The following is a 10,940-nucleotide window of genomic DNA, read 5'->3' as shown; positions in this document are numbered from 1 at the left end:
AATCATGTCTAGGCATATGACAATCCCAAATCGCAAACCTAAAAAATTAAAGCGACTCACCCCTCTTATGTCGAAGTTGAGCCATGCAAGAGAATATCCCATTGCCGACGTCCGCCGGTGTCTTCGTGCTCATCCAGATGAGATTACAGACAAGGAGTGCAGGAACATCTTCAAACATACACTTTTGAGGGGCCTCGCCAAAAATCCTCTACAAACTCTACGTGGTTACAAAGATGAGATGAAGTTTTGCCTTAAATATGGCAATAGAGAGGCACACTACATTGAGGGAATAAAGCATTTCTTTGCTTTACATGATCGTCCCAAAGGAATGAGGCACCTCAAAATATCGGCAACAAAACACTATAAGAAAGGATTCTTCAGAAAAGAAACACTATAAGAAAGGTAATTACCTGTACGCAGTACTTAGGCTACTCGCAGGTGGCCATGTTGAAGGGATGAATCTTATAGACGTTCATAAATGGAGAAACAACACATACGTTATTGACAAACTGTGGAGGCAAGTTAAGCGGTTGTTGCATGAGGTTCCAATCATAAAGAGGAGATCCTATGGCATAAACATGATTCTTATAATGCTACCAAGAGCCTGCGAGCTCAATGACCTCGAGAAAGGGTGCACTAAGTGTTTTTACTATAAGGAAATGGAGAAGTTTCTTATGTTTTTCCTGTTCCATTATAAATTTGTAGTAAAAATTTAAAATAAAATAATATATTACTCGGTATAACCAATGAAACAATATAGGAGGTAATAGAATAGGTAAAACAGCTACTAATAATACACTGAAACTAAATAATATTTTTTTATTAAAATACAAGTACATTCAATATAAACAAAATATAAAATAAATAATGTTTTGAATATTAAACCTAACCACAACAATAAAAACTCGAATAATACTTACTATATATAAAAAAAACTGAGCAAACATTTAATAAATGTATACCAGTTCAATCATGAAAATCGTATCATGCTAATACAACTTTATGATCTCTAACAAGAATAATAAAAAATAAAAAAAAATAGTTAGACATATGCGAAGATGATATAAAATGTGTTTTCATTATAAAAACATTTAAAAAAAAAAAGATAATAACTAAAATAGTATAATGTCATAAAATATATTTGACAACAAATAAAAAACAAAAACCACTGACAAAAATAAGCAAACATCAAACATTAACTACAATGGATATAATATCTTTCTTCACTTAAAATGTCCTAATAGACAATAAACACTTATTATTATATACATCTCTTGCAAATGCAAACCTAAAACACAAACCACCAAATCATACAAAAAATAAAAAACTAAGATCACAAGTAAAATATACCCCGTCTGCAGAGCGGGTCTACCCTAGTATGTATTATATATAAAGTATCCTAAAAAATCTCCAATTAATCTCCGTTTAATTTCCAATTAGTTGTTTCGGCGCTAAACCCGGGTCAATAACATGCGTTATGCCTATTGCAATTTCAAACATGGGCTAATTTAGACATTAACACCAAAGTCCATTCTCTTACTTTGTTTAGCTATACAAGATAACACTAAATAAAATAAAACCCATTTAAGATTTGTTAGCTAAATCTATTTTATCTTAACTAATAGACGCTTCCATTACTTCTTTGGTGACTCACCTTACATCTATAAATTTACCATCAGTTAAAAATGTTTTACTTTACTCATTAACGCAAGAAGTTAGTTTTACGTCTTGTTCGAAAACGCGGCCGTCTAGGCGCTGTTCGGAAGTTGACCGCGGCGATTATACCCAAATCGGTGTAGCCAGGCGTTGACCCGCGTAAGACCGCCTAATTTTTGCGTTTACCGCCTAATTCCCGCCTAATCTCGCGTTGACTGCTTAAGTTTTTTTTTCGTGTAAGTTAAAACACGGTTGATTATTTTTTACTCATTATTGACAGATTTTGTGTAATTATTCATTACTAAATAATTATAATTAGCTATCAAACCCAAAATAAACACATCCATACTACATTTAGGGATTTTTTCCGTACCAAACCCACCATTTACGAATCAAAAAGAGACTGTTAAAAATTATATATAAGAAAAATATATAATTATGTTTGTATCATCATGCTTAAAATTAACTAAATATATTATAAATATATTAAATTGTATATAAAACTAGGTCCCGCGTAATCTCCGAGTACTCCGCGATATTTCGGTAACTCGCTAGCCCGGAGTTACCGCCCGACTAGCACCATTAACCATGTATCTTAGGAGGGTTCTTAACTATAAGTAGAATTAAAAGAAAAGAAAAAATCTCTTATATATTAAAGAAAAAACATTTTAATAAATGCGTTCACATTAAACTGGACACATGTCACATGTAGAAGCATTGTAATAAATGTATTCATACTAAAATAGACACATGTCACATGTAGAGAGCTTCTCAGCCAAACTTACATAAATATGTTCACACTATGTATTTTACATTTTTTTAATATAAAACTCATATGCATGGTTCTTTTTTACGTTATTTTTACTGTTTACGAATAAAGCTGGAAAATTATTCATAAATTTTGATTCGATTCGTTATTTGTTTTGATTCAAACCGAAAAATCTGGATATATGTTACTCTACGAAGGAAATCAAATACTAAAATGCAATATCCGTATAAAAAACAAATCACAAATATCAATATTTATAGGAACGGATATCCAATTTGATTTGTTATATGCATATATATATATATATATATAATTAAAGAATTATATATAAGTTATATATTATAGTTTATATAAATTTTACAATATTTTTGTTTTTAAATAATTTCATTTTAATAATTTTATTTTTCATGTATTATTTTGAAAAAAAAATGTCATTTAAAATTAATTAACAGTATCTTTATATATTTATCAACCATTTTTATATACTTTTACATACAGATACATGTGCACATTGACATGAACACCTTTTAACTACGTATTTACCAAAACTGAAATATCTAATATTTTTGGAAGTTAAAATATTCTTTTTTAATGCTTCTTTCACTATCGACCAAATTGTAATAAAATGATTTGTCTTAATAATTTTTTTTCTTTTTTTTAATTATTATCCGTTTAGAAACTATAATATGAAATCATTGGTTCGATATCACGACTATCTAAAATTCATAACATGAAAACAAACAAATAATAGTACTTTTTCATTATCAGAGGAAAAAAAACCAAAAACATCAATCTGTTTAACCGAAGAAACCAAATAAATATTGATTTAAAATGATAGTTATATTTTAGGAGATTAAAAACCAAAAAACAACCTAAAACAAAACAGATATCCAGATTAAACAGATTAATGTATTTTTATTAAAAAATAACGAAACTAATAAACACATTTTGGCAAGACGCGGATTAATACCTAACGAGAATTAAAAGAAGAACCGCCACCTAATTTCGACTCAGAAGAAACTGGTCTTAGTGGGCAGGTGTAAGCATTGTAGTGGGTAGGGGATTAATGAGAAGGAAAAAAAAACGATCATCGTTTTTGGTTTCATTCCTCTGGCTCTCTCTCTCTATCGTTCGTATTCTGTTTCCAATCGAGAGAGATAGTAAAAGATCGATCGAGAATTCGAGATGGATAATAAGAAGAAGAAAGTGTGGTTTTGGCCGGAGAAACAAGGCGGCGGAGTTTCGATCAAGGAGGCGGAGGATATAGCGGCGGAGCATGTTTTGACGGAAGAGACGATAAGTCATTACAGTTTTAGCAAAGGTCTTCTTCCGCCTCTCGGTGTTAATTCTGGCTCTACGCGTCACGTTAAGCTCCGCTTCTTCATCGTCTCTCCCTTCGATCCTCGCTACAGGTAGTTAATCGATTTTGCTTAACTGATTATGTGATTGTTCGTGTCATCGCTGATGATCCTTGGTTTGAGATTTTGTGGTAGACGATTCGTTATTGTGTGGAGGAGGAGCTAGGTTTCTGCATGTTTGCCTTCTCGTTCTCACTCTTACGAGATTAACAGATCCTTAAGTTTTTGTTACTCTATTGAAGCGAATAACGATGAAACTATTTTGAATCCATAGTGTTCGATGTAATGCTCGTGTTCAAAGGCATTACACGAATCGCACTTAGTTTGATTTTATTCAATAGAATCATATTGCTTTGATTTTGAATTTTTATACTATGCGAATTCTGTTTTGCGTTTTTGTTTGTCTTCTTCTCGTATTCCATGATTTAGGAACTGATGATTAAAGTTGAATTTTGTCAGGGCATGGGATTGGTTTCTAGTGCTTTTGGTGGTCTACACAGCATGGGCTTCTCCTTTTGAGTTTGGCTACCTACAAACGCCAAGAGCACCTCTCAGTATTATAGATAACGTTGTCAATGGATTTTTCGCGATTGACATCGTTTTGACATTCTTTGTTGCCTTCTTGGACAAGGCAACCATTCAAGGATATGGCATTTTCAGTATGCTGCGTCTGTGGAGTCTTCGCAGGGCCAGTAATTGTTTTGCTAGGTGATTGATTTGAATGTGTGTTTCTTTGAATATCAAACACTTCTCTTCCTTTGTCATAATCTTTCTTGTTTTCGAATTATCAGATTGGAGAAGGATCAGAAATACAACTACTTTTGGGTTCGATGCACAAAGCTTCTCCTGGTTAGTGACTTATCTGAACACAAGCTTACATTTATGAAGAAGCTGCTATATATTTTTTCTCTTGGTACTTCAGATTAGATGTCGTGTGTTAATAAGTTGCTCTGCTTTCCGAGTTTTTTAAGTTTTACTTGATCTTATGTTTAGGCATGGCCCTCTGTTTCCTTTTGCAGAGACATGAGAGTTTTGTTTCCTAAACAAAATGCGACAGGGAAACTATTGGAGACTAACACAAGCCATTAACTAAACGAAGTTTTGTTTCCCTTCAGACACGAATTCATACAAGAAGAAGAACAAGCGGAGGCCACACAAAACACAACGCTGCGGGAAAATCAATATTGAAGATGGGAGGGAAAATCAATATTGAAGATGGGTTTCATCATCAGAATAACCAACACCGTCAGTTTGAGATGGCAGTGGAAGAAGAGAAATGTGGTGGGGGGGGAGGGGGAGAAGAAGATGATGATGATGATCACCGGTTTGTGGTGGAGAGAGATGGAAGTTTAACGATGGAGGAAGATAAAACGACGTCGGTTAGTGGGAGTGAAGAGTCGAGAACAAGTGCAAGAGATGAAGCAGAGAGAGTGTGGTTAGAGTTGTATCAAATTGGTCATCTTGGATTTGGTAAAGTATCTTTCACTGGGATTTAATAATGTGAAATTTGATAGTAGTATACATTTTGTAAGAAGTAGACGGTAAAAAAAATCCCTTTTGAATTTCAGGCTACATACATAACAATTTACATTTTGGTAGAGAGTGGTTAAAGTTCGTTGTGTATATTTCGACTCTTCAATGTCTTTCACATATGGTTACATCCTTTGTCTGTTCGGTTACATTATATCCACATAAAGGTATCAATCGGCATAAACCGGATCAAACTAAACCATGTAAAAAATCAAACGCATGTTCTTCATTTCTCGTGTTCTTCCGAAAAGATGTCGGGCGTGCTTTTGGAGTCTTACAAGTTCGCTTTGCCATGGCACAAAATAAATGACCTCGTCTGCAAGTTTTGTGGCGTGTTTGAAACCGCAACTCGAGAGAAAACTAGCGGGCAAAATGAGAATGATGTTTTGAAACGAGCTCATGAAATATTCTACAACAATCTCGTTTATTTTACTAATATTTGTTTTTATGTTTTTATTTAAATATTAATGTTTAAAATTTTATCTTTTACTATGTTTTATTTAATAAATAAATTTTATTTTTAAAAAAAAACTGTTTAATAATTATTTTTAAAAACCTTTAATTAAGATACTTGCATTGGAACACATAAATGTTACCGTCTCTTAGCGGAGTCTTTTAACGGAGTCTCTTAACTTGCATTTACTATTAAAAAAAATTAAGAGATGTTAAATGGGTCTCTAGGTTAATAATGTTCTCATGCTATTTATCAGTCCACTGATCCCGTTGTATTGGCCCCGAGCTTCCCGGATGTAAAAAAGGAAAAAAAAATACTTTAAGGCGTCATCGGTGCAGAACGAAAGGACTCAGAATCCTATCATCAACATTTGTGCATGTGTAATATTACTTTTCTATAGGGACCATTTTAGTTGCCAAATTTGTTGTGAATGATGCAAGAAAATAGAATTTGCTTTAGTTAAAGAAATCATAACTAATAACAATGAGAAGTAGAGACTAGCGAGCCCTTTCCAGAAGTATTTATACTAACATAGTATTTCTAACGTCTACAAATTTATCTAATTTCAAAATATTATAGATTAATTAAATTAAGCACACATGAAAAATCAAGATAAAGTCAAATTCATGTTATGAATGGTGTCAGTATTCTTTTGCACGTATATATGGACATTCAAAGAAATAAACATTGAAAAAATAGTAAACCCTTAATTCGATTTTAGGCTTCAAACAGTAAAGAGTATCCATTTTATAAATAATACTCACAGCTAGGAGGCAAAGACCACTATGCTGACATTGTAAGTTCGACTCCTACGTTTTGCGTGTGAGAAAATAATCAAAAATATATATAGCATGGTAAATAGTATTTGAACGTCTATAACTTTTTTTGGTTAAAAGTTTTTTACTATAGTCTACAGACAACAGTGAATGTCTTTATATCTCATCTTTTTATCCACAGTATTTTGGTATCATCCAAATCTAGGATATTCACCGACAATAATATATTCTCTTGTATCACAATACTGTCTTTAGTTTTTAAAAACATATCTTGAAACTACATCGTGATACTCGATTGTAATGTTGAATTTAGTTAATATCTTCCAAAATTATCAATAAACATTGTAATTTTTATGTTCAAAAAAACATTGTAATTTTTCAAAAAAAAACATTGTAATTTTTCAAAAAAAACATTGTAATTTCACTATTTATTTATATAAATCGTATCAGTGGGAGAACAATAACACCGTTTTATTCAACCATAACTAATTTCTAAAAAAATGTTGATAATCTGCTTACGTATTGTTTGTCAAGATTATCAATTTACACCTCTTACAAATATATTATGACAATGTATATTAGAACAGATATACAATCAGCTTAGGATTCACAAACAACTTAATAGAACAGATCATATCAAGAAAGAAAATCAATTTTCTCAACAAAAAAAAATTAGAAAACATAAAAATATTCGATCTTTTATTCTTGAGTTTTAGCTGTGGTGGCCAACTATTTGCTGACGAAGAGATTCTAACCAGATGGGACCGAAAAGAACATTTAATTATGGTACCAATCTTAACACGTGGCCGACCTGGTAAAGTTTTGACCGCTGATCTAAATTAGTGCTTAATTTAACGATTAAGAATTAACACATATTCAAGGATTACGAGATAATTATGCTTATATTGTCCGACTTTAGGATTACACATATTCAAGGCATGCCCGCATGGGGTCGTTTCACATAATTCCGATGCCAAAAGTGAATTATTTCGACCTTTTCTTTAGATCTGAAATAATAATATAAAATCATAATTTAATTTAAAGTGTAAGAGGAAGACCAAGCCTTTTCCAATCTACATTTATATTTTCATACATAAAATTAAAATTATTTTTTCTTCGTATTAGAACATCCGGGACCTAGACATTTCAGAGCCACAAACCCAAAATAAAAATAATGGCTGAAAAAAATAATTAATATTGGGATTTCGAACCAGCCTTCCCTTAGAGAATCAGAGCACATTTGATCCCTAGACCACAAGGAGTTTTTAGACAAATGTGGCCACATTTGACCCCTAGACCACAAGGAGTTTTTAGACAAATATGGCCGGTAAAATAGTTATTATGTTGGTGGCGGGAAGCATTTCATCTGCTTAGACCCAGGTGCGGCTCTGAGAACATCTTCAATCTACATTTATATTTTTATAAGAAATAGAAAAACTGCACAAAAAGGATTTTTCTATATTATATGCTTATATAATATAATTTTTCTCTGTAATTGAAAAAATAGAAATAAGATTATATTTTCTCTATAATTCTCTTTACAAAAAGTATCTATTTATTATAAGAAATATACTGAAAACAATTTTTTTTATAATATAGTTATTTTATTATGCACGTTTGATTTGTAGTTGTAACGTTATTTATATCGGATATAAGTCCTTTCTTCTGTTACTAATTAAAGTATTCTGACTATCTAATGACTAGATGATAATCTGCGCTCATGCGCATGATACGTTTTTATAATAATGTTTGTTTATTAAATGATTTTAACAGTTTGCAACACTACAATCTTTATCGATTATAAAATGACAAATAAAAATGTTGGTCTTTTAAATATATTATCGTTGTTAAATTGTTAACATAGTACATCTCATTTTAATTATTTTTAAGATTTCATATGCATAAAAAGAAATTAAGTTTTGCGGGTGACACAAATCACCAAAACTAAATAGGCAACATCGATTGTATATGACGAAAGAGAATTAGATTTTCTCCTATCGATTTGTTTACTATTGACTCTCCATAAATGATTTTATTTTCTACCTCTATAAAATTGTGCTTTCGTTCTCTTCTTTGTTTCATTGATATGAGTTAAGTTTTTTTTTTTTAACTTCTTCTATGAATTCGGTGAATTACATAAGTGTCAATTTTAAAAGTTGGACATCTCTAAAAATTAGTTTCACTCCAAATACATATCTAAGAATCAAAATTTTGAAAAAAAAATCATTGGCAAACTATATTAACAGGTTAGCGTTCAAATCTAATATATTAAGCTATTATAGAATATAAGTGCAGACACGAAATATAATTGTCTGTCTAGTATATATTCACTAGCTCGGTCTAAAAATCATCTAATTTTAGAACAATAAAACAAATTACTTATTTCACCAGTTCAGATAATATCTGAATCCAAACAGGTAATATCCGAATCCGAATGGATATCCGAAGATAACCAAACTTAAGTATATTTAACCCTATATTTCTAGTTTACTTCTCTTATTTTATTCAAAATATTTATATTAATGATGCTTATTGCTCAAAATTAGATAATATTCATATAATTATGTACAAAATCATTTGCTACTCACTAAAAATACATATCAAACTCGTGTTTCTTGCATTAACAAAAGTTGCATCTAAAATTTCAAAACAACAAGTAAATTAGTGTCTTTCTATTTTTAAAGTGTTATTTCCAAACCTATTAATATTTTAATCTTTTAAAAATTAGAAAACCAGTTAAGTTAAAATATATTTTAAATACAAAAAACTTAAACAATGAATAATTGATTTATTTTCTTCAAAATTTAAATATCCGAACTGGCCCAAAATATCCGAACCCGAACATAAAATACCAGAACCCGACTCGAAATGTAGAAATATCCGAACGAGTTCTATACATTTTTATTGAAATATCTGATACGAACCCGAACGTGTATCTGAACGCCATCCCTACGATATATGATCATTTGTAGCTTGCTTGAACAAAAAAAAGTTAAACCATTGATCACAAAATTTTCAGTGTGAGATTTTTACCTTTTTTATTAATTTATAGTCGTTTTTTTAAAATTCAAAATATAACATATAAGAAAAAAGCTAATTTTTTTATTATATGATTAATGTGATTGTTTAATTTATTTTAATAGTATAAAATTAAACAAAAAAAAAGAGGGGTTAGAAACATTGTTATCAAATATGTATTATTCATAATCATTAATTGTCATATATATTTTTTTATTAATTTATAGTCGTTTTTTTAAAATTCAAAATATAACATATAAGAAAAAAGCTAATTTTTTTATTATATGATTAATGTGATTGTTTAATTTATTTTAATAGTATAAAATTAAACAAAAAAAAAGAGGGGTTAGAAACATTGTTATCAAATATGTATTATTCATAATCATTAATTGTCATATATATGTTAACCGTATTAGGTAATTCCGTAGCTTTTATTTAAGGAAAGAAAAAATATTTAATTTGATAGTTAGTTTAATAAAATTCATAATATATGTTTATATGGATCAACTTATTTTTCTAACAATTGTAAGAATCTTTATCGTGATGAGATATGACTATGAAAACATGCCGTAAGGGTTCGGGGTTAATATACATATGGGATTAAAACTGTTTTTTTAGAGCAAAAAAATAGTAACTATGTCCCTTTAGACTAATCTATATTTTGTGTCATATTTTCCTATAATACCCTTTAATATTTATGAAAATAATTTTAATAAATAGTTTTACAAACAAAAAAATTTTGGAAAAATAGTAACATTTGTTAAAATACCTATATGAACTTAATGGTATATTTTCCAGTTATAAAAAAGTTAAAATTATAAATTTCAGATTATGTTCTAAAAAAAGTAGAAATGACATTCTACGAAGTAGAAATGGCATTCTACGAAGTAGAAAACGAAATCTACTTTTTTCATTGAATCTACAATGTTTAGAATACGTGATCTACGTAAATAGGAGTATTCTACAAATATGTAGAATACACATTCTGCGCTTAACCTACCATTATAAAATTTTTAGAAATCGAAATCTACACATTAATCTTATTCTAAAACATGTAGAAACCGTCTTCTACAGATTTACTATAAATCTAAAACATGTAGAAATCAAATTCTAAACATTACTATAATTCTAAAAAACTGTAGAAACTGATTTCTACATATTAGTTGTATTCTACGGATAAGAAATCAGTTCCTAAAAATATGGAAACAAAATATTTGAGAATATTCACTTTTATATTTTAAAAAAAAAATCGATTCTTTTAAAAAAAAAAAAAACGAAAAAGGAACAAAAAAAAAAGCGACAAAAAAAACCTTGGCAACCTTTTTCGCCGTCTTCTATATTCCATTGATTGTTCACAAAATTTTCACAAAATTTTCACA

The 10,940-nt window shown here is 29.9% G+C and overlaps 1 protein-coding gene across 2 annotated transcripts; it reads left to right on the top strand.

The window, feature by feature from the left end:
- Positions 1–3,446: 3,446 nt before the first annotated feature.
- Positions 3,447–5,425, top strand: LOC106316086 (probable potassium channel AKT5). Of its 2 annotated transcripts, none has more exons than XM_013753950.1 (4): positions 3,447–3,837; positions 4,243–4,491; positions 4,575–4,632; positions 4,899–5,425. In XM_013753950.1, exons 1-4 carry the CDS (start codon positions 3,611–3,613, stop codon positions 5,277–5,279), a joined length of 915 nt encoding a protein of 304 aa, XP_013609404.1. In that variant the 5' UTR covers positions 3,447–3,610; the 3' UTR covers positions 5,280–5,425. The 2 variants fall into 2 exon arrangements, with proteins under 2 accessions (XP_013609404.1, XP_013609405.1); XM_013753951.1 differs by having other exon boundaries at positions 4,803–5,084.
- The last annotated feature ends 5,515 nt before the right edge of the window (positions 5,426–10,940 follow it).

The sequence above is a fragment of the Brassica oleracea genome, chromosome C9 (assembly GCF_000695525.1).
Source record: "Brassica oleracea var. oleracea cultivar TO1000 chromosome C9, BOL, whole genome shotgun sequence".
Lineage (NCBI taxonomy): Eukaryota > Viridiplantae > Streptophyta > Magnoliopsida > Brassicales > Brassicaceae > Brassica > Brassica oleracea.
This window is presented reverse-complemented; position numbering and strand designations above follow the sequence as displayed.

What these genes read in the sequence shown, in the direction of transcription:
- LOC106316086 (XM_013753950.1), top strand. Translation starts at nt 3,611, where the DNA reads ATGGATAATAAGAAGAAGAAAGTGTGGTTTTGGCCGGAGAAACAAGGC. An exon ending in GCCAGTAATTGTTTTGCTAG is followed by an intron (nt 4,492 to 4,574) that starts GTGATTGATTTG and finishes TCGAATTATCAG; the next exon opens with ATTGGAGAAGGATCAGAAAT. An exon ending in GATGCACAAAGCTTCTCCTG is followed by an intron (nt 4,633 to 4,898) that starts GTTAGTGACTTA and finishes GTTTCCCTTCAG; the next exon opens with ACACGAATTCATACAAGAAG.